General features: G+C 39.4%; 2 protein-coding genes across 7 annotated transcripts in view; one reads left to right on the top strand and one right to left on the bottom strand.

The window, feature by feature from the left end:
* The first annotated feature begins 210 nt into the window (after positions 1-210).
* On the top strand, positions 211-9,492 carry BLOC1S2 (biogenesis of lysosomal organelles complex 1 subunit 2). Its single transcript, XM_020808766.3, has 5 exons — positions 211-382; positions 3,274-3,390; positions 3,902-4,021; positions 7,458-7,562; positions 9,008-9,492. The coding sequence occupies exons 1-5, from the start codon at positions 322-324 to the stop codon at positions 9,037-9,039; spliced, it is 435 nt and encodes a 144-aa protein (XP_020664425.1). The 5' UTR covers positions 211-321; the 3' UTR covers positions 9,040-9,492.
* Positions 9,089-23,381, bottom strand: part of LOC110087234 (uncharacterized) — a 29,287-nt gene continuing 14,994 nt past the window's right edge. For 3 of the 6 annotated variants that reach the window (XM_078390585.1, XM_020808762.3, XM_078390586.1), the window contains 3 exons: positions 19,780-19,941; positions 17,517-17,700; positions 9,089-11,720 (listed from right to left, as the gene is read on the bottom strand). In XM_078390585.1, coding sequence (XP_078246711.1) covers positions 11,698-11,720; positions 17,517-17,700; positions 19,780-19,941 — 369 coding nt within the window. In that variant the 3' untranslated portion in view covers positions 9,089-11,697. Of the gene's footprint in view, positions 11,721-16,952; positions 17,274-17,516; positions 17,701-19,779; positions 19,942-23,381 lie in introns of those variants that run through there. The other 3 variants (XM_078390583.1, XM_072994917.2, XM_078390584.1) reach the window with 1 other exon arrangement.

The raw sequence follows: 23,381 nt of genomic DNA, 5'->3' as shown, positions 1-23,381 counted from the left end.
ATCAAATTCCCTCCCGCCGGTCTAAAACTTATTTTCACTGTTCCGTCCTCCCAGATATGCTCATGTTGTTTCTGCCCACGCTAGCAGCGAAATAAGAAGCAGTCTGTCCGAAAGAGGCTCGAGCCAAAGCACGCGACTCCCACGAGAACGCCACTCGCTGTTTAGCACAGTTGTAAAAATCCCGTTCCACGCGAGGGCGTTTAACCACACACATGCGCAGTAAATGGTAGTGGGCGGGGCAAGAATGTAGACCCGGATGTTTTGGGGGTTAAAGGCGGAAGTATCGAAGTTCTCGCTTCGTGTGTATGAGGGGCGTCGGTTATGGCGACCACGGCTGCTGCTGCTGTCGCCCCCGAGGAAGCCCGACAGCAAACCGTTAAACGTAAGATGATGATAAGGAGAATCTCTGGGAGAGTGGGGGCTGCGTGCGTCGCATCCGTCTCCTGCGCTGGAAACAGGGCAGTGAAGCCTCCCTTCGCCCTCTTCAAGGAAGGGGTCCTGGAGGAAGGGGGTCCTAAGGGGTCGTCTCCTATAAATCGCCGTTTCCTCCTGAGGGCGCGAAAAAGAAGAAGAACGGCTAAACGTTCCTTTTGTAGTTACATCTGCAGCGCCTGTAGTTATGAGAGTTTTCGGGTTCTTGCAAATCGTGAATGAGTTTGACTTCCAGACGCAGTAAAAACGTCCTGATGAGCTTCCTCAGGGCAAAAAGTTCTTTTGAGTAGGTGCTTGAAAGGTGCTGAGACCTTTCCGTTGTGCTTTACTTTCTCGAGTGCTCGGTATTTTCTAGATCTGTTCCTGCACTGTTTCCTCTTCAAGCTAAAACATGTGTTTCTGCTATTACTTAAAGGTGACAGACAGTGTTCTTAGTGTAGCACCTTCATTCTTTAACCACAGAGCTGGGAGTGCAGCATTTTACAATAATTTTTAAAAGGGAATAGCTGCTTAGCAAAATCCAGTTATTCCTACAGTATGCTGCTGTGTTCTGTTTTCTTACTTTCTTGATGCCATTCAGTTATTGGGAGTTTGCCTCCCCATGAATAGCACTTTGTTTTTTATTCTGTTATACTGATCTTGCATATATTCCTTTCAGCTGAGTGGAACTTCTCTGATACGCAAAGAGGAGCTAGAACTATAATGTAATGCAGTATTCTTGTTCTTCATTTCCACTGTGTATTCATAAGGGATTTGGTTTAGACTATGCCTGACTAGCACACTGGTTTTTCCTACTTTTTTCAGTTTAAAGCTTGAATTTTGCTATATGAAGCTGATGATCAGAACCACAATCAGCTCCAGGTCTTGTTTTTGCTGACTGTCTAGAGCTTCTCCATGTTTGGCTGCGGAGAACATAATCAATCTGTTTTTGGTTGCCCATCTGGTGATGTCCATGTGTAGAGTCGCCTCTTGTGTTGTTGGAAAAGAGTGTTTATGATGACCAGCTTGTTCTCTTAACAAAACTCAATTAGCCTTTGCCCTGCTTCGTTTTGAACTCCCAGGCCAAACTTCCCTGTTGTTCCTTTTATCTCTTGACTCCCTACTTTAGCATTCCAGTCCCCTATAATGACAAGAACATCTTTCTTTAATGTTAGTTCTAGAAGGTGTTTTAAGTCTTCACAGAATTGGTCATTTTCAGCCTCTTCAGTATTGGTGGTTGGTGCATAAACGTAGATTACTGTGATGCTGAAAGGTCTGCCTTAGATTCGTATTGAAATCATTCTACGATTTTTGAGATTGTGTCCCAGTACAGCTTTTCCCACTCTTTTGTTGACTATGAGGGCTACTCCATTTCTTCTATGGGATTCTTGCCCACAATAGTAGATATGATAATCATCTGAATTGAATTCACCTATTCCCATCCATTTTAGTTCCCTGACGCCCAGGATGTCAATGTTTATTTTTTCCATCTCCTGTTTGAACCACATCCAGCCTATCAAGGTTCATAGATCTTACATTCCAGGTTCCTATGCAGTATTTTTCTTTGCCGCATCAGACTTTCCTTTCACTTCCAGGCACGTCCACATCTGAGTGTCCTTTCGGCTTTGGCCCAACCACTTCATTAGCTCTGGAGCTACTTGTACTTGTCCTCTCCTCTTCCTCAGTAGCATGTTGGACATCTTCTGACCTGAGGGGCTCGTCTTCCAGCGTCGTATCTTTTAGTCTTTTGTTTCTGTCCATGGAGTTTTCTTGGCAGAGATACTGGAGTGGCTTACCAGTTCCTGCTCCAGGTGGATCACATTTAGTCAGAACTCTCCACTATGATCTGTCCGTCTTGGGTGTCCCTGCACAGCATAGCCCATAAAAGGTAAAGGTAAAGGTTCCCCTTGACAATTTTTTTTGTCCAGTCGTGTCCGACTCTAAGGGGCGGCGCTCATCCCACTCTTCAAGCCATAGAGCCAGCGTTTGTCCGAAGACAATCTTTCCATGGTCACATGGCCAGTGTGATTTAGACACGGAACACTGTTTACCTTCCCACCGAGATGGTACCTATTTATCTACTCGCATTTGCATGCTTTCGAACCGCTAGGTTGGCGGGAGCTGGGACAAGCAACGGGCGCTCACTCCGTCGCGTGGATTCGATCTTACGACTGCTTGGTCTTCTGACCCTGCAGCACAGGCTTCTGCGGTTTAGCCCACAGCGCCACCACGTCCCTTAGCATAGCCCATAGCTTCTCTGAATTACTTAAGCCCCTTCGCCAGGACAAGGCAGCAATCCGTGAAGGGGAATGTAATATTAAGTCACATTAACAGAAGCAGTGTTTGAATTGCCGAACGTAACAGTTCTGCTTTATTTTCTGTTCTCCTTTTCTGGACTTATTTAAAGTTGAGGTAGGATTGTATTCTACACTGAGGAAGCTTTGTTTTCTTTTTCATTAATTTGGTAACTTGGATGTGGTGTATTCAAGGTATGGTTATTGTAATAAGCTACTCAGTGAATATGTCCCATAAGGAAAAAAAGTTATTTGTCTCCAGCTTTGACAGTAGCTTTACAAAACAAAATACAGTAATGTAAACTTGTATTTTTAACTACATATCATCTTGTTTTCCATATACATGCATTTTATAGTAGTTTCCATACTTGTGAAATGTCTCCTAATCCAGAATAGTCATATTATCCCATTGCTGTTAATTACAGACATTATTTAATTGAATTTTTAAAGACATACTTGGCATAAGTTCATTAATTTTCTATATAAAGTATTTCATTGATAAATCTGGATATACATTTAAAAACCTCTAATATTTTATTTTCTCTTCTGAACTTCTAAATCTTAATAGAGGATCCTGCAGTTGAAACAGCAGAAGAAGCTACGGAACCAGCAGAGGCAGATATCAATGAACTTTGTAAGGATATGTTTAACAAAATGGCCATTTACCTAACAGGGGAACTAACAGGTAAGCTTACATTATATATAATACACAGTAAAATTCTGTCCATGTTTTCTCAGGAACAAGTTCCACTGATGTCTTTGAGAGTTAAGTATAAATAATGATGAGTGGTATTCTAGCCAAAACCTTCCATCTGGAATCAGGCATTTCTAAAAACAGTTTCCAAACCAGGTCATTTTCATCAGGGTCTGCTCTGTCCTTTACCTACATTTTTCTCTCATCATAAAGATATAACTTTGCTAGTGTGTTGCAGGAACTTTTGATAAGTTGCTTCATGTGGTGCTGCCTGTCTGGAGAACTCCTCAATGTTTAATTGCTATTCATGAACTACAGCTTTATGCTTCAAGATGTTTACAGTGAAATAAAGCACTTTTGCTGGTGGTGATTACCAGAATCATAAATTCAAATAACAAATCCATATGACTGTGATTATAATTATGGCCTGCAAATAATTGATTGACTAACTTAAATAGAAGCAGCCTTTTTCTTGACTCATTCTATTTCTTTCTTTTTCTAGCCACTAGTGAAGACTACAAGCTGTTAGAAAATATGAACAAACTTACTAGTCTGAAATACCTAGAAATGAAAGATATTGCTATAAACATAAGTAGAAACTTGAAAGACTTGAATCAGAAATGTAAGTAGAGTTCTGTTTGCTTCAGAAGTGATCTTTCTTGAGTGGTGACATTGAAGCTGTCTTTATGAGTGACATGGTGATTTTTTTAAAAGAGTATGTATGGAACAGGTGGCTTCCTGGGTGTTAAATTCCACCTCCTGTCAGCCTTTGGCAGCTTAGATTTTGATTCCCAGCGACATCTGGAGGATCATAGGTTCCTCATCTGTTTTAAAAGAAAGCGCCTGTTATGTATGTAGTTGCTGCTTTGTATTAATTTTAAGTGTTGCCACTATTTGTGTAATGGAATTTTTGGACTACAAATCCCATAAATAGTTATTCTGAGATCTCCATCTGACAGACACTTACATACAGAGCCTAGATGTGGTTCACCTGGGAGAAAGGTCTGTGCTTGAAGGTTTTGTGGCCTAGCTAGGCCTAGTTCGGCCAAAGCATCCTGTTCAGAAACCAGGTGACTTCCTTTCTGAATGGAAAGGTTGGGCAGAGCTAGGTCTAGCAATGCCAGAGACCCTACAAGCTTAGACATTTCTTCCAAAGGAGGCAGATTTCGGTGTGTGTGGTGCAAGTCCCAGAATGGAAATTTCCAGGATTTTAGTCCAAAATTTTAGGTAACGCATCCTTAGTGATAACTTCCAATAACAATCTAGACTGAAAAGCTGCCTTGGGTATGCCATTCCCACCCTCTCTCATTCTTCTCTTAAGCCAAATAATAATAATAATAATAATAATAATAATAATAATAATAATAATAATAATAATAATATCAGTCATGTAATAATAAGAAAGAATCATATCAGTATGTTATGAAGTTTTTTATATGAATGGATTCTTTTTTAAGAAGGTGCACATAAACCCAGCATGGCTGGGAATATGTTATCAATTTCAATTTATGCTAGGGTAGTAGTGCATTGCATGAACTATTTATATCAACACAGGGTACCTGGGATGAACTAAGATTACTGTGGAACTTGCAAATGTTATTACATGTATAATTTGACCCAACTCCGGGAGGAAGTGAAAAACAGGAGGGCCTGGTGTGTTCTGGTCCATGGGGTCATGAAGAGTTGGACATGACTGAACGACTGAACAACTAAACAACAACAATATAAAATTTATGTGTGTGTCAAATGCTTGATAAAAACCCAGCATATTGCATAAAAGATTTTGTTTGGACCAAGGAACCACACTTACATTTAAAAACATGTACCTCTGTTCGTCTGTTTAGAATATGTTGCATCAGTTGTGGTAAAACAGTTATTGATGTATTTTATAAATTTTAAATCTAATTTTGCTTGTTTTGTAATGGGAAGGAATCTTGGTTTGAGATGCACATGGTCTAGGATTCAGTCCTCAGTGTTTGTAGTCACATAGTTTTTGAGCAACAGGGCTAGGAAACGCCTGTAGTCATGTGAAAAGGAAAGTACACCCTCTTTGAATTTTATGGTTTTACATATCAGGCCATAATAAAAATCATCCGGTCCTTAGTAGGTCTGAAAATTAGGTAAATACTATCTCAGATGAACAACAACACATGGTATATTACACCATGTCGTGGTTTATTTATAAAAATAAAGCCAAAATGGAGAAGCCATGTGTGAAAAATTAAGTGTACCTTATGATTCAATCGCCTGTAGGAACTACTCACAGCGATAACTTGAAGTAATTGTTTTTTGTATGATTTTTTGGTCTCACATTGTCGTGGAGGAATTTTGGCTCACTCTTCTTTACAACATTGCTTCAGTTCATTGAGGTTTGTGGGCATTTGTTTATACACAGCTCTTCTAAGGTCCCACCACAGCATTTCAATTGGGTTGAGGTCTGGACTTCGACTGGGCCACTGTAACACCTGGATTATTTTTTTTTGAGCCATTCTGTTATAGATTTGCTGGTGTGCTTGGGATCATTTTTCCATTGCATGAGCCAATTTTGGCCAAGCTTTAGCTGTCGGACAGATGGCCTCACATTTGACTCTAGAATACTTTGGTGTACAGAGGACTTTGTGGTCGACTCAGTGACTGAAAGATGCCCAGGTCCTGCGCCTGCAAATCAAGCCTGAATCATCACCCTCCATTACCATGCTTGACAGTTGGTAGGAGCTGTTTGTGCTGATATGCTGTGCTTGGTTTTCAACAAATGTGGCACTGTGCATTATAGCCAAACATCTCCACTTTGGACTCATCCATCCAAAGTATATTGTTCCAGAAGTCTTGTGGCTTATCCATATGCAACTTTGCAAACCTAAACCATGCTGTCATGTTCTTGCAACCCTTCCAAACAAACTGTACTTGTTCAGTCTTTTTTAAATTGTACTATCATGAATTTTAACATTTTACATGCTAACTGAGGCTTGTAGAGTGTAAGATGTAATTCTTTGGGGTTTTTTTGCAATTTTTCTGAGCATTGCATGGTCTGACCTTGGGGCGAAATTGCTTGGAAGTACACTTCTGGGAAGATTGGCAACTGTCTTGAATGTTTTCCGCTTGTGAATAATCTTCCTCACTGTAGAACGATGGACTTTAAATTATTTGGAAATGGCCTCCTAACCCTTCTCAGATTGATAGGCAACAATTGCTTCTCTGCAATCATTGCTGATCTGTTTCCTCCTTGGCATCGTATTAACACATAACTGAATGATCCAGACCAACAAACTGCTAAAACTTTAGTTTTTATAGAGGTGATCACACTTGCCAATGATCAGTTACTCAGGGGCCTTTGGTTAACATCACCTGGATGCTTCTTAGTCTCTTAATTCCTATGGAAGCAGTAAAGGTTTTCACACATGGCTTCTCCATTTTTGCCTTTATTTTTGTAAAATACTATATTTTTCTGTGTATAAGACTATACTTTTGTCTAAAATCTTTAGACTAAAAATTGAGGATAGTCTTATACACGGAGGTAAGCTGAGGAGAGAACAAAAACAAGTGGAGGGGAAAGCGGGGATCAAAGCGATCTTGCAGCGCTTTGATCCCTTTCCCCCTACACTTGCTAAGCCCCACTTAGATTTCTTAATTTTGGATTAGAAAAGTGGGGGGCATCTTATATATGGGGGCATCTTATACACGGAAAAAATGGTAAATTTACACAGTGCAATATGCCATGTGGTGTGTTCATCTGGGGTTGTATTTACCTAATATTCAGACCTACTAAGGACCAGATGGTTTTTATTACATCTTGATATGTAAAACCATAGAATTCAAAAACTTTCTTTTTCATGTGACTGTACCATAGCATTGGTGTCTGGTAGACAACAAAAAGCTAACAATGGACTGCCCCATTATTGGGCAGGTTTGTATGTCTATCACTTTTTCAGTGATTTTGAGAGTGTTATAAATGTACCAGATATTCAGGCCACATTGTTTCCCCGCAAATGAAGTTTTTGCCCTCAGTGCATCAATAGATGGTCATTGATTGTTTCTCTTTTCTTTCCCTCTTTCTCAAGATGCCGGACTTCAGCCATATCTGGAACAAATTAACTTAATTGAAGAGCAGGTGGCAGCCCTAGAACAGGCTGCCTACAAGCTGGATGCATATTCAAAAAAACTTGGTAGCTACTTGCAATATTGTGGGGAAATTTATTTATTTTGGACTCTAATATTACTATTTTTTTTCACACATAGGGCAGTTGTGGGAGTAGGGGGTTAGTGCTCCTGAATGGTGATAGGTTTTACTCTGTTTATGGGTAATGCTGCAAAAAATGGATTGTCAGGATGCCCACTGTGGATTCTAAGGGAAATAGAAGGCAGAACGAACACTGTAGGTGAAATGCTGTATCCATGGGAAAAAATATTGAAGGCATTAAAAAAGTTTGAGAGGACCTAGTCCATGTGCAAGTCACTGAAAAAGAGATTCTGTATAGTAACACTCCATGCTGTAATGGTATTCCTTAAAAGAATTAAAGGTATGGCGGTTTCTTATGGCAGAACCTCACTTCTGTTGTTGGAGTGGCATAAGAAATAACATTGCTTTCAATGTATGACCAGCCCTTATACAGTATATGTTATCACTAAGCCTGTCTGCGTGAAAGAGTTCAGCAGCTACTATTTAAGTTGACAACACATTCTGAAAGTCAAATATTTGCTTTGGGGTCATTTAGATCTTTAAACTTGGAAACAGTGGATACAGGAAAATATTAATATCTGTGATATCACTGATGTATTTATAGAATTACTGGTGTACGTGATGATTCATAGGGTCACATACCTAAAAGATAGGTTCCTAATTCAAGAAGCTTGCTTGTTAAATTTTAGAGGAATGGGAGATTACAAGAAGAATTGAGTCTGTGAAAATAGACAGATAATGGAAAAAGAATATACGTGAAACCTTCGGGTAGTGTGGGCAGCATATAAGTTAAATAAATAAATAAATAAATAAATAAATTGAGACTATTGTTACATTGTGACTTGGATCCAAATAGATATATAATTGTGCAGTGCCCAAGGGATCTGTGGACTTGTGTTTCTTGAACAGTTGCATCTCGTATTCTTTTGAAACAGAAGGGATTTTCAAAAAGTAGTTATTGATTGAACTTAAAAGCAAGGGTAGTGCAGTCAGTTTCTTTCTTTTTTTGCAATTTGAGTTGATTTTCTATTTTGGCAGTTATTCAAGTTGGTTGCTTTAGTTGCAATGCACTTTGGAAGAAGTACCTCCTAATTAATCCTCTGATTTATCCACAGCTAAAATGGAGAACCCAATAGTGTGTATACTTTTGATCAGAAAGTAATTTTTCATATAAATGAAACTGAAAGGCCAAGGAAGCTCATGTAAAAATGGAAAGTTCCAATGGCTGGGAAAACAATCTGTTTCTGTCAATGTCGGATTATATATTATTTGATTGATTGAAAAGAGAATAGCTTAAATAGCTGTGTGCAGTAAAGCAATTTATTCCTTGCAAGGGAATTAGGAGAACAGAGACTTAGGCATGGATTCATAACTGAAAAGAGCCACATGAAATGTTCTTGTACTAATGATAGTATGTTTTATCTTCTACAGAAGCAAAATACAAAAAACTGGAGAAGCGATAACAGACTTTGTATAATGGGACTTCTAAAATGCATGGCTCTTTCTTGGAAGACATGGGATGGTGTATGATGGAACTGCCACATTTTGCAAAACATGGGTTTCAAAAAATATTGTTGAACAGACTTATGTGGAAACTATTTGGAGCAGTGGTGGTTGCCCTTATGTAAGACTGAGATCTTTCCCCTTTTGAAAAAAATGTTTTATTATTTTTATTATTCTTTTTTTTCCCCCCAGAAAACTAATACAGAAGCCACTGTTAACTGCTTTACCAGACTGACACAGTAATGGTTTCAGTAACACTTGCTTCCCTAATTGACCAAATGGAGGCCACTTCTGTGCGTTGAGTAGTACTTTATTTGTGACTGTGGAAGCTTCCAATGGGCTGTCCACTAAAATAGTTGGCTCTGCTATAAATCATGCTCTTTTTAAAGAAGTAAACAACACCTGGAAATTAAGATAGTTGTCTGTCTGCTCTTTCTGAGGGGCATGGATGGGACAGCAAGTTCATTTAGATTGGCATGAAAACCAACTCTTGCCATTCATGAATCTTCATTTATCAATTTATTTGCTTTCTCTTTTCAATCTGGCCAGATTGAGTGTCCATGGGAAGCGCTGGCTTTGACTTTAATATTTTGCATGGCAACATGGGTGCAATCCTGCATGAATTTGCAAGTCTTATTGATCTTAGTCCAATTGAAGTGAACAGAACAAGGCAAAGATTTTGGCTGCTATACAATCTAAATCTAAACACATAGGAAACATTGTGAGGCAACTGCTGAAATAGCACCGTTCCCACCATCACTTCTATTTTAAAGTAGTTTTAGTCATTTTGTAACTGTCCATATAGGTTCCTGCTGGCTCGACTGGGAACTAAAACTCCTAATTTTTTTTCTCCAATGAACCTGAAAGAGATGGTTGGTTCTTGTATGTGGCTTCCAGTATTTCTTTCCAAACTTACTGTTTACTGTGTTCAGTGAGCATGAACCTGGCTAGTAATCTGCTGGCTTTTGTCATTCAGCTTTGTATCCAGACAGGGGATTTCATTCCACCAGAGGGACATTTTGTTACAGAATACACATAGAGCTAAGTTCACAGTGGAGACATTCTGTGGCATTGTCATGTGAAAATTTTCCCCAAGTTTCAAATATTTGCCATGTGCAGATTTTTTTTAACATATTGGTCAGGATGGTGAAGGCCTGTCTCCAATATCAAATCAGTTTCAGAGCTTTGTATTGTCACCTGCAGAATTCTTATGGAGGAGTCATCCCCTATTGAGATTTCTCATTTCATTTATACTATCCTCTCTGGCACAGACATACATAATCTCTGATACACCTTTCCCTGGTTTGTCCATAAAGTTTATATAAGGAGATACGCATCTCCCTGATTCTCCACATTCTATTGGGTTTCCATTTAACTTACTGTATTTACATTCTTCGTTAATGCCAAGCACTCTTAATTCTCTCATTTTTGTTTGGAGGCCTCTACCATAAGGGCAGAAGCACGCATACATGGTATTCTTCTCTACATGTCTCTGTTGTTACGCATTTTCCACATTGGTTCTCAAGCATCTTTCACTGGCTGATGTGTTCTACCATATGCTCATGGTCTATTTACAGCCTGCCTCCAATTAACAACACTTTCATCTTCATTCTTTAGGGACATTTCAAATCAAATAAGACGTCAGCTTTTCCCTGAACCCAGCTTGTCCTAAATGTTCCTTGGTGACCTAACAAATCTGAAATCTTCCTTTTTCAGCCCCCATACACTGAGACTCTTTACCATACCTGCCCAGCTGGTTCTCGACATGGAACAGAGACAGCTGTCTTGGAGAGGTTTATTTTCAGTATCCTACTGCCCAACCTAAACTTGTTTTCCAAGATCTCACAATTATGTTTCTTAATGTCACTTTGCTAATGTGCGTTACATCCTCTGACTCCATCCCAACACAATCTACTGTGCTATCCAGGTGGTAGCTGAACTCTTACTAGATAGGTTCCAGTGGATATTATGGCATTGTCAGTGGCAGGTTGCAGCTGATTAAAGTCTTCTTTTTCAATTTCGGAGTCCATGCGACTTTTATCTCATTCTGTATGAGCCATGCACAGCCTGAAATGTAAAAGGGAAGTCTTCAGTTGGTGGCAATCTGTTGCTGTTGATGACAGGATTCCCATTGAGCACATGGAGCTGCACAACAGAATGTTGGTGATAGGTACTCTCAGAAATTGCAGGCAGTTTGACCAGATGCTGTAATCCAAGAGAGTTGGAGAGCCAAAGACTCCCCATCCCTGCCCTAGTAAGATGCCATTCCATAACATTACTTCTGGACAGTTGTCAAGTACTTATGACATGATGCAGCCAATGAGAAGGTAGCATTAAGGAGAAAGCCATTTCTCTTGCTCCTAAAAATTAATGTTAGAGAATGAATATAACACAGTAGGTTTGTTAGTAGTTTTGCTGTACTATGGTAAGCTCATATTCAAAGTAGCTTAACAAAGTTAATATAACCAACTGTATTGATATATTGGTGTAAATTTCTGAGTGGACACAATAAACAGGGCAGGTGACTTGCATCTCAGAAAGTTTCATTGCTTCTATTTATCAGTTCCTCTGCAGTCTTATAAATGAGTCAGTTATTGTAGATTTTAGTATTACAGTCTTCAAAGCTCAGACTTCCTCCCATCTGAAATAAAACACATAATAAACAAAGGTAATCAATAGATTTGTTTGGCAGGCTCAAAGTGTGCTGCATTTTCTTTCCTTTTTGTTGTCTTGAAATAATTGATGTTTCCATTTTAAAAATACCAGGGAGAAAAACAGTGGGTAAACTGAGTGGGGAGGCAGTGCACACCATTTTTCATGGATCAGGAGAAATTCATAACCAAGTCCATGGTAACTGTAAAAAGCTGCTGAAGAAATGCTGTTTAAAAATCCAGAATAGAAGTGTGCAGTGTATTGACAAAGTACTTCGGAATTTGGTTGAACAGTGGAATCGTAGCCAAGCAATCTAAATTAAAAGAGAGAGCCTAAAGCAGCTTGTTGAAGACTTAAGTTGCTAATTTGTAATATAAACCTTAAAATATAGTTTTGAAAATGGACATTGTACAGTGTTGTGTATTACTGATTTTGCTGTATGGTGCCAGCTCATCATGGAGTTTAACATAGGGTACCCCAAGAAAGAAATATTTGAAAGGTGGATTTATCACAGGATGATATCTTTTATTGAGGTGGTAACCAATGAAGATGAATCAATAAGACCAAATGAGATGAATGAATAGGACGAAAAAGTCATAAAACATATAAAGCTGTAATAACCTGGTAATGTAAAAAGAAATTAAAAATACAGATTGTTATAGCTGATTAGGTAAAATAAATACAAAAAGAAAAGCAGGAAAGAAAACATTGGTTGAAAAACCATGTAAGCTGCTTTAGATGCAACACAGCATTATTGCTTAGAAGGTGAAGATTTATTTAAGTTGAACACAACAGAGAAACCTGCATCTGAGTTGTCCTCTTGTCCTTTTTTCTGGCTTGTTCTCCCTTTGAGCCCCCTGTTCCTGACTAAAGATGAGCTATTCATATTCCTATCCCTGAGGATAGGAATACAAATAGCAGCACCATAGGTGCCATGGAGATCCATTCCCTCCCCCCAGAATTAGTTGGTCCTCTCACCATTCAGTGCTTGGCTCTGTCACTGCCGCTGTGCCAATCACAGAAGGAGCCCGTCCTGCTCTTCCTCGCCTTCCTACGCAGCTGACCAGTGTGGTGCAGAGGTGGGGGGGCGTTCTTCCTACTCAGCCTATGAGTTGAGTGGTCAGCTTGGCAGGGAGGAGAGGAAGAGCTGTCTGGGCTCCTTCTGTGATTGGCACAACAACGGAGCTGAGCGGTGAGTAGAGGAATGGACTTCTGTGGCACATGTGCTGCTGCTATTCATATACCCAGGGATACAAATAGCCAACCTCTAGTCTTGACGTAAGTGTTTTCAGGATAGTACCTGAGTAACACCAGGATATCCTAAGAAATAAATACAATAAATGGTAAACCACTTCTGTGTATTCTCTACCTAGAAAACCCTAGAAGGGGTTTCCATAAGTCATAATTGATTTGATGGCACACAGACAACACATCTAGCATAAGAATGCATATCATCCTATTATGTGGTCTCAGGTCAATTCTGACTTACGGCAACCCTTTCCAGAGATTTCTAGGTAGAGAGTACTTAGAAGTGGTTCACCATTCCCTTCTTCTAGGGTTCCCTGGGATTGTGTAGCTTGCCCAAAGTCACACAAGTTGGCTTTTCTCCCAGGAGGTTCAGTGAGGAATCAGATTCCTGACCTCTGGTTTCTCAGCCATGTATCTAGCTTACTGAGCATATACACACTGGGGTACTGCTTATCCTGACCAAACCAAATCAGCACTCCTTTGGCATGCTGTGTCCCTTCTCATTACCTCTCAAATGGCATTTCATAAAGATGTATCATTTCAGGGGCAGTGAAGGTTTGACTGTTAGATTTGGAAGGAGAGATTGACCCACTGTTTTTACCATTGGGAAGATGGGGACTTAATTCATTACATTATTTATTAATTTGTTAATCAAATAATTAGTTTCAAAGAAACTCTAAGTTTTTCAAAGAATGGCATATTGGTTGCTGACATTTCCCTGTAGGGAACACGTAACCTTATTCAAAAGGCTTTTTTGAGGGGGAGGGGAGCAGTTTTTAAGTTACTTTCCTTAACTTGGCAGATAATTTGCACCACAAACCCCACAATTCGACTGGTGGTCAGAAATTGTAAGATTTGTAGCATAACACACCTGGAAACTGCCCAGCTAAATTGATCTGCATTTCTCTCCTTTCTTCCCTCACTCGGCCTACCAACATGTACAGTATACTGTTCACTCACCCCTCAAACTCACCCCTCAAACACCCTGGATTGTTTGAATAAGGAATGGTGTCTTTATTCCAATGACAGGATACTGATGCCAAAAAAAATTGGCTGCAAAAATTAGTGAGTCAAGGGTGGAGAATTCTTAACCAGAAATCATTTGAATGCCTCTTAAATATACACAGAACATTTAATTTTTCTATAACTACTAAATGCAAGCTGAGGCTCAAAGAGCATGGTCTGCAATGATCTATGCTAAAGCAGAGGCTGAAGGGAAGGATAGGGTGAAACACGGAGACCAAAAGGCCATCAGGCATTTAGAACCTTTGGCCATAAAATACAGTATATGCAAAGCTAAGACGGTGGGGATACAGTACTTTTAAACAGCAATAATAAATTGTTACACTCCTACCCATTGTATCCTTACAGGAAGTATGATACAATAGCTAGCAGATTAGAGTCAGGTATGAGAAAACCCAGTTCAAATTTCTGGTGAGATCTATCTAGAATTAAGGAATTGTAAGGCTTCATTGTACATCTGCTTACTTTGGAGTAAGCCTCATCAAACAGAACAAATTATGAAGAGCAGTATAAAATTGCAAATAAACTACAAAATGAGAAATTTGCATGATTATACAAATTTCAGAATCCATGGTTTGTTCTTGGAGGCTATGGGTTGCATTGAGGCAGAAGATCTTTCTGTTACTATACACAGCACAGCTTGCTACTGCAATCCTATATATACAGTATCAAGGAATAGAGATCAAGTGATAGGGATGCAGCTGATACTGCATGAGATTATATTCCCAAGGAAAAAAACAGGTACGCAACTTGGGGGTGCTCTTGGATTCATCCCTGAACCTGGATACCCAGCTCTCGGTGGTGACCAGGAGTGCATTTGCACAATTAAAACTAGTACATCAGCTACACTTGTTTCTCAAGAGATCTGATCTGGCCACTGTGATATGTGCCCTTGTTACTTCCCAGCTGGATTACTGTCATGCACTCTATGTGGGGCTGTTGATGGAAAGTGTCAGGAAACTTCAAGGACTCCAAACTGCAGCAGCCAGATTTCTGACTGGGGCTGGTTACAGTTATCACATAACCCCCTTATTACAGCAGCTCCACTTGCTGCATATCAGTTACTTGGCACAATTTAAAGTGCTAGTTTTAACCTCCAAAGTCCTAAATGGCCTGGGCCCAAGCTATTTCAAAGACCATATCTCCCATTATGAGCCAGCTTGGGTGTTAAGCTCATCAGGAAAGGCCTTTCTCTCAGTCCACTACCCTCAGAGGTGCGCTTGGTGGTGGTGGGGGAAACAGAGGAGAGAGGCTTCTCTGTTGCTGCTCCCAAGCTTCGGAACTTTTGCAAGAGGACAGACTGGCCCCCTCTTTGCTGTCCTCCTGCAAACAGGCAACGACCTTTCTCTTCAGGCAAGCCTTCCCTCAGTAGCCAGCTACCTGTGCATGATTTTTAGATAGATTGCTATGCATTATTGCTTTGACTGGATTTTTAGTACTAGTGTTTTCCATTTCTGGGAGTGACATTTTTTTAAAATATGTGTATACTTATTGATCTTTGCCTTAGTATTGCTTGTTAATGATGAAAGATGCTTCCTTATTCATTATTCATAGTTTTTAAATACAGTGGTGCCTCGCTTGATGACGTTAATTCGTTCCAGCGAAATCGCTGTGGAGCAAAAACGGCAAGCGAAATAAAAAAGCCCATTGAAACGCATTGAAAACCGGTCAATGCGTTCCAATGGGCTTAATACCTGCTCGTCCAGCGAAGAGCCTCCATATGGCGGCCATTTTCTGTGCCTGTAAAGTGAGCAGTCCATCCTAGAAAACAGCGGGGGGGCATTTTGAGCAGCCGGTGGCCATTTTGAAAACCCAACAATCAGCTGTTTTGATCATCCTAATGCGAAGAATCGGTTCCTGAAGCAGGGAACCGATCGTCGCAAAGCGAAAAAACCCCATTAAAACATCGTTTTGCGATCGCAAAAACATTGTCATGAAGCAGATTTGTCATTATACAGGGCAATCATTAAGCAGGGCATGACTGTATTGTCTTTTAATGATGTTAACCACCACAACATACTCATTGTTTTCAACTTTAAATATTGTCTTTCATTGTTGTAAGCCACCTAGAGTCCTTTTCAAGGAGAAAGGTAGGGCGAAAATATTTTAAATAAATATCTGCTCAGAAACGAGTCTTACTGTGTTCAATGGATTTTACTCCCAGGTAAGTATATAGAGGACTGCTTGTGAAAAGTTTTATCTACAACAATTTTTCAGAGTGTCTATATGGAGTTGTAGGACTTTTGAATCTACTAAAGAATGTTAGGTATGGTGTAGGGCAGGGTAGATCTGCCAATTTAGGGAACTGGCAAGCAGGCAAATAATGCAGATGGTCTCTTTTTTCTACTCGGTCTCAATTCAGTCTCTCTCCCTTGAACTCTTTGTACTCATCTACAGGCCTGCTGGGCGGTTCCCCCCCCCCCCATTTTTCAGAGTGGTGTGCCTTGGTGGGACACAAGGTTTTCATAACAGTTGCTCATGCCAGTCCCCTGCTGTTTATGAACTATGTGTAGAGCTGATGTACCCGCCCTCTGCTCTCCTTTTGCTTAACTTCAGCAATAGTCTCTGTTCTATATAGTGCTGAATCTTAGCTTTTTGGGGGGTAGGAGGGGAATGAGAAGTTGATGTTTTGCAGCACAGTGATAAGGAGAATCGAGATAAAATCTCAGCAGCTTTGCATTTATTCAGTTGTCTCCCAGCAGTTTTTGCTCACAACATGGATTTTGTTCTTCCTGTGGTCTGTATTTGTTTCAGATGCCCAAACAATAACAGAGAGATTTTCTGGCCTAACCCAGTTTCTTTTTCCATCTGCTATTTGGGAGACTTATGAAGAACCTTTTCCAATTGGTGTGTACGGTAGCCGTGTTTATCTGTTGGAACTAAAAACCACCACCGAGAAAGAGCAAAATTGTTGTAACATGAACCTGGGTTGGCTATACAGTACACTTCATTAGATGCATGAAGTTTTATTCAGAATTTTTCATATACATACATAAACATGCATCGTTAGCAACAGTTTTGTCAGTGGCCATGTATGAAAACTGCTGGTCTTGAAGATGCCACAGGATTCTTGGTTACTAAAGGATTTTGTAGCTGTAACTGGAATTCCACTGAGATACCAGTTAAATTCCAAGATGCATTTGCTTGCTGAAGTTCACAGAACACTACAGGCCATATCAGAAAGATTTTGCAGTTGCTCATCTTACTAGAAACCAAAACAACTCTTGCAGTCATTTTAAGAAAGATTGTAAGATTTGGCAGGATCCTCTCCCTACTGAAGAAAGAAGACATGAATATGCCATCCATACATGCATTTTTTTAAAATGGAATTTTAAAGCTATTAAACGCACCAAAACCCCAAGGTTCCTCTTGGAACATAGTAGGGCTTGGAAAGCTTGGATTGTTACTGCAACCAGCTACTTACCACCACCATCACATACCATCAAGTTAAGGTGTACTGATCAAAGGCCTTATTTCATAGCAAGCATAAAGCACAGAAAAAAAGGAACCTTACTTTTGCTTGATCTTTCATTGTTTCCTCCTGTTTCTGGAATAACTGAGAGGTCAGATATGATTCCATTCTGAGCCAATAGGCTGTGTGGTCTGGTGTTCCACCCAGGAAAAGAATTCTTGGCTTCTTGGTAAGAGCTGAGCAAAAAGCTGGCAGCACCGCATGAGCAATGCTGTAGAAAATACTCCTAGATCAGGTGAAAAAGGAGATATGCTTATGGCTAATTTTCAGCTAGGCAGAGTATTTAACCCGAAGAGAATGTGAGATACCACAAACAAATTGCTGGCATTCCAAGAGAGGGGTGTGTGAGAGCTTCATCTCCAAGCCTTAATAAGGTCAAAATAAGTATGCCTAGTATTATCCAGGGGTCTCATTTTCTGAATGCGAAATCTTCTGAAAATGTATTTTTACTGCCATACATGTGACTAATACTATCTTGTAAAGATACAGGCATTCTCAAGATATTTGAATACTGACCCCCAATATCATATATATATATATATATATATATATATATATATATATATATATATATATATATATATATATATATATATATATATATATATATATATATATATGAACCCTATAAAATTAACCATTTCAAAGAAGATGAATATGCCCTAAGCTTCTTCTGAACCATGATGGCATCTGAGACTTTAGGCTAAAAGGAGAGACAAACTCTTTGTGTACATGCAAAAGTCTGTTTTATATTTTTTAGTTGCAGAAGAGTTTGGGAGAATTGATGCTCAACTACTAATATATCTAGGCATTACAAGCTGGACATACTCATATACCAAACTAGATAATTGTGAACTTCACTGTCATCTCTATATTGATCAATAGAATGCTATTTTCTCTGTAGAACATACCATATAGAATATTGCCAAATATTGTTAGTGGATTGAAGTGATCAAGTAAAAAATCCATTCCAAGGGTTAAGGCATCTGTGATTCATATACAAAACTAATCCTATACTGTACCTCCCATCATGGCATTTAACTTGACAGAAAGTCCCTGGTGTGTGCTTAACAAATCAGCCACTTTATCATATGCAAGCATGCAGCTCCTGCTAAGGGTGTATAGCAGAATAATTGCTGCTGAGTGAATGGATTTCCATATATTTTCAGAGGCTACATGTTTAAAGATGGGTATCATTAAATGAAGTACATTTTGTTTTTACCAAAAAGAAAGAAAAAAAGGACTAGAGCCTTATTTAGGCTTCATAGTCTTTTTACAGGTAATTTTTTAAAAAACAGTGGATCAACTTTGAGATTGGGTATGTAAGCCTCTGTGATGTAAAATCTTTCAGGTGACTCATTTTACCTCATTGTCCCAGGTTAAAGAACAATAAAATCAACCACTTTGTCTAGTGGAAGAAATGGACCCAAGTAATAACATTGTTCTCAAGCTGGGATATTCTCTAAGAGTGATGATGTCTAAGAAAAGCAATGGGATAAGGCACCACTGAGGTCAGAGAGAACACTGCATTAAGATAATAAATTATTGGTATTATATCCTGATCAGTTTGAACTTTATGAATGCCTAGTAAGAGGGTGTGTGGATGTTGGTGCATACAGTTGTATGTGGCAGTACTGCCTGAGAATAGAGCATTTCTGGTCACAAGTACAGTATTTACCAGGACTGAGAGTGTAAATGCATTAAATATTTGTGCTTACACCAGTGGTGGGCCTTCAATAGTTGTTTATGGACAGCAATCTTTTGTACTGTATAAGGACTTGAACACATTGTTGCTAACTGGAAAAGTGCAGTGGATCTGTACCTTTCCTTCTCAAAGAGCAAAGTTTAAAAACTTGCTTTTATGGAAAAATTAATTACACAATGCAAGGCAAGGAAGAAAACAATGTGTGTGCATGTACATGTGTATGATATTTTTTTATTCAACATTCAAATGGGTTTGTGTCATGATTTCCTAACCACCTTTATAGATCAATTAATAAAAAATGCCTATTAAACTTCTTTACTTTCCCAGTATCCATTGATAATACAGCTATGAGTTGAGAAACTCCACTTGTAGACAAACATGATGCCATATTGGTATTTATCTAAGATAGTGGTTCTCAGTCTTCGGTCCCAAGGTACTCTTGGACTAAAACTTTTAGAAGCCTTCATCGCTAGCTGTGCTGGACAGGATTTCTGGGAGTTTAGTCCAAGAACATCTGGGGATCCAAGGTGGGGAACCACTGGTCTAAGATATGCTGGTTCTTCGACATTTTAAAAAATGATTTAAATAAATCCAGTTTACCTCTTTGAGCTGGTTTGTTTTCTGCTCTTTTTGTAAACTGCAGATTTCCTTCTGTAATTTCAGATTTTGTTCTTGTAGCTGCCCAATTTTTTCAATAAGTTGGCAGATGTGCTCTAGATAACCTAGGCCGGAACTGTAGGTTTTGGTATTCCCCTCATTCACCTATAATTGAAATAAAGTACAATATTGGATATTTTTGGTGAAAACAGAAAACATTGTTTCTAGGAAATATTATAACTAATATTGACACTATAATGGCCATTGTAAGGCAATGCTCTTCAAGAGGTCAGTCAGGACAGACTGGTAAGTTTCAGTCAGTCCAAAGTCAATCCAGTAAAACTAAATACTGTATGCAGCAAACCAGACAGATGAGAACTATCAACAGCCTAGTTGAGATTACAAAACAGATAATTCAACAAGCTGAGTGTGAGGGAGCCAAACTGGCCTATGACTCAAGAATCTTGGGTTCATTCTTTTCTGGAGGAAAGGCAAGTTATCAGTTCAACTAGCAAATAAATAAATATTGGCCCAGGATCAAATGTCAATGGAACAAACTCTGCAAGGATTCAGGTTTTTCATCAAGAATGTAGAGAAATAAGGATCAATAGGAATTGGAGATATTGCCTTGAGCAATTCCTCTAAGCCTCTAACAAAGCACTTTTATGCAAGAGCTGCCAGCCCCAGCAACTCCCAAAAGCAGAAGCACAAAAGCTGCTAAATGTCTACCTCACAAGGAGTACCCTACACTGAAGGAGACCTTTTCTGCAGCTAAACGCTCCTGTTCTTCCTCTTTCATTGCTGGTGTTCTCTGGAGCTTACTGGGGGGGCAAAGTCTGTAACAAGCAGGGCCAGGAGCTATTTGATCCTAGCCTCACATTCATGAAGGGTCTCCAATTTAGAACATACCACTGTTTTTGCTACTTCTTCATTGAATATATTATATTACATATATATGCCCAGGCTTTCTGTCAGCCCTCAGCCTGCAAACAATTCCAGATGAAGGTTGTCTGCTGTTTGCTCCAAGTCTTCATCTGATGAGGACTCCTCCCGTTTGGGGCATGACATAGTCTAATTGTGACCCAGCACTATCAAGTCAAACAGTTAAGACTAGTTAAGATTTTTTAAGAGATAGGAACTGCTCGAATTGATAAGCACGTGCAAAAGACCCTTGTCCATGGAGGCCAAGAGTCACGACATGCGCATAATAGTTACACTGGTTCTACACTAAAAGAAGAGCGGCAACTCAAGCTTAGTACATTCTCCCCTCTATTCTCTGTACTGTCTACTGCATTTCAGGAACTGAGCATGTGCCCAGTTGCCTTGGTGGTCAAACTAGACAAGACATGTTGCATATATTTGGAAGTATTGGTCCTCAAGTGGTCAAGGAGTCTGTACTTGCATTTCTCTCTGCTTTGTTTTGTGATCGGTACTTAAAAGTGAAACACATGCTTAATTTGCAAGTTTGATTCCTGAGGCATGTGAATCTGTCACTAAAGAGAAAATGTGTTAATCACAGACAACATGCCCTTCTCTTAATGCCCCAGTCACCCTAGCTCTAGATTTTAATTAATATCATTGCCTCTGTCCACACAAGTTATTAAATACATTACACAAGTGAAAGTTGGAGGAGTGGGATTATTTTTGTCCTTGGTTCCATACTTTGCAGAGAGCCGTTCTTCATAAAACTAATATTTAGGTAGCAGAGTTCCTAACAGGCAACTCAAGGACCAAGCAAGACACTGCCTTCCCCCACTTTTTCAGGCTTGGGCACCACTCAGGTATGGTTCACAAGATGCCATTGCTGACCATGCACACAGATATTTTCCACATGTAACTTACATATCAGTTGTGTGAAAGAAGAACCATGGAAGAGAGGGTCGGGCCTCATGCAAAAATCCTAATTTCCAGCCCTCATTATGTACAGTTGACCACCAACAATTGATGGTGAATATGACGATTATACTGTATGTAAAGTGTGGATTCTGATCCTGTCTGAATATGTTGCACATGCTTTCTCTTGATTCACTTAACACTTCTTACTTCTGAGTAGATACGGATTTTTGTACTGTGCTGGTTTTCATTGTTATATCTGCATTGGCTTATAAACCAGCGGTTTGAAGATGCTTCGTGGCTAACATTGAAAGGATTCAATTTTCGATTCTCTCAGAACTTGCTGCTGTGCTCCAAATATTTCTTGTCTTTGAGGATATCATCATCATCTCATGCCACACATGTAGTTTTGTGCATGTGCTCTCTGTGGCTCTTTCTGCAATGAGTTATGGAGGTTTACTTCTGTTGTCATAATTTTTTAACAAATCGTCCACAAAGGGTTAAACTGAATGACTACATCTCTACTGACAAGATACTCAGCACTGGCACTCCACAAGGCTGTGTCCTTAGTCCACTACTGTTCTCCATTTATTCATCGGATTGCACCAATAACCATCCCAGTAATAGGATTATCAAATTTGCAGACGATACTACACTAGTAGGACTTATCTCTGGGGATGATGAGTCTGCGTATCGGGACGAGGTATTACAGCTATCCCGCTGGTGCAAAAAAAACAATCTTTTATTTAACATCCAAAAAACCAAGGAATTCATAGTGGACTATAGGAAAAAAAGAGCAGACATTCAGCCACTGTATATAGATGGAGTTTGTGTGGAACAGGTGGTTGAATGTAAGTTTCTTGGGACTATCATAACAAATGACCTGACTTGGAGTGCAAACACCGCTGCGTTAATCAGGAAGGCACAACAACAGTTGTATTTTCTAAGGATTCTTAGAAAGCAACAATTGACTGAGAGTTTGTTAATCACCTTCTATCGGAGTTCGATTGAGAGCATATTATCCTACTGTCTCTGTGTATGGTTCACGAGCTGCACAGTGGCAGAGAAAAAGGCAATTCAAAGGGTGATTAAGACGGCCCAAAACATCATTGGCTGTTCACTCCCCTCTTTGGAAGAATTGTATAAGAACAGATGTAAGAGGAAGATATCTAACATACTGAAAGACTCCTCTCATCCGGGATATCAGCTCTTTAAACTATTACCATCAGGAAGGAGATTCAGGGTATTGAAAGCAAGGACAAGCAGATTCAAGAACAGTTTTTACCCAAGTGCAGTATTGAGTTTAAATGTGGGGCCATAGGTTTTTGGTGGATTTTAATTGCTGGGAGAAAACGGAGTATCTATATTTGGATGGTGAATGGTGTGAATTTTTTAAACTTTTTTTTGTAGTGTTGTCCAGTTTTACCTTGGGGAAGAGCACCTCATTTCGTTGCACCCACTTGTGAGCGCAATGACAAATAAATTTCTTATGTCTTATGTCTTATGTCTTATGTCTTATGTCTTATGTCTTATAAATATTTTGTGTACCACTTGTATAATAAAAAGATGTGCAGGATCAAGCAGTTAGTATCACTAAATTGGGCTGAAAGTTGGGCTGTATGTAGCAATTTTTCTGATGTGGTGTTTCATACTTTACATTTTTACTTATTTATTATTTGTCCATTTATTTAGTTAATGTCTATGCCACTTTTTAAGGACATTAGCCGTTTTGACATCAAAATCCAAAATCCACATGTGGCCAAATGCCCTTA

This window comes from Pogona vitticeps, chromosome 3 (assembly GCF_051106095.1).
Source record: "Pogona vitticeps strain Pit_001003342236 chromosome 3, PviZW2.1, whole genome shotgun sequence".
Taxonomy (NCBI): domain Eukaryota; kingdom Metazoa; phylum Chordata; class Lepidosauria; order Squamata; family Agamidae; genus Pogona; species Pogona vitticeps.
Note: the sequence above shows the minus strand (reverse complement) of the source record. Positions and strands in the feature narration are given on the sequence as shown.

Coding starts and splice junctions, on each gene's coding strand:
- BLOC1S2 (XM_020808766.3), top strand. CDS start 322: ATGGCGACCACGGCTGCTGCTGCTGTCGCCCCCGAGGAAGCCCGACAG. Junction 4,022..7,457: donor GAAAGACTTGAATCAGAAAT/GTAAGTAGAGTT, acceptor CTCTTTCTCAAG/ATGCCGGACTTCAGCCATAT. Junction 7,563..9,007: donor TGCATATTCAAAAAAACTTG/GTAGCTACTTGC, acceptor TATCTTCTACAG/AAGCAAAATACAAAAAACTG.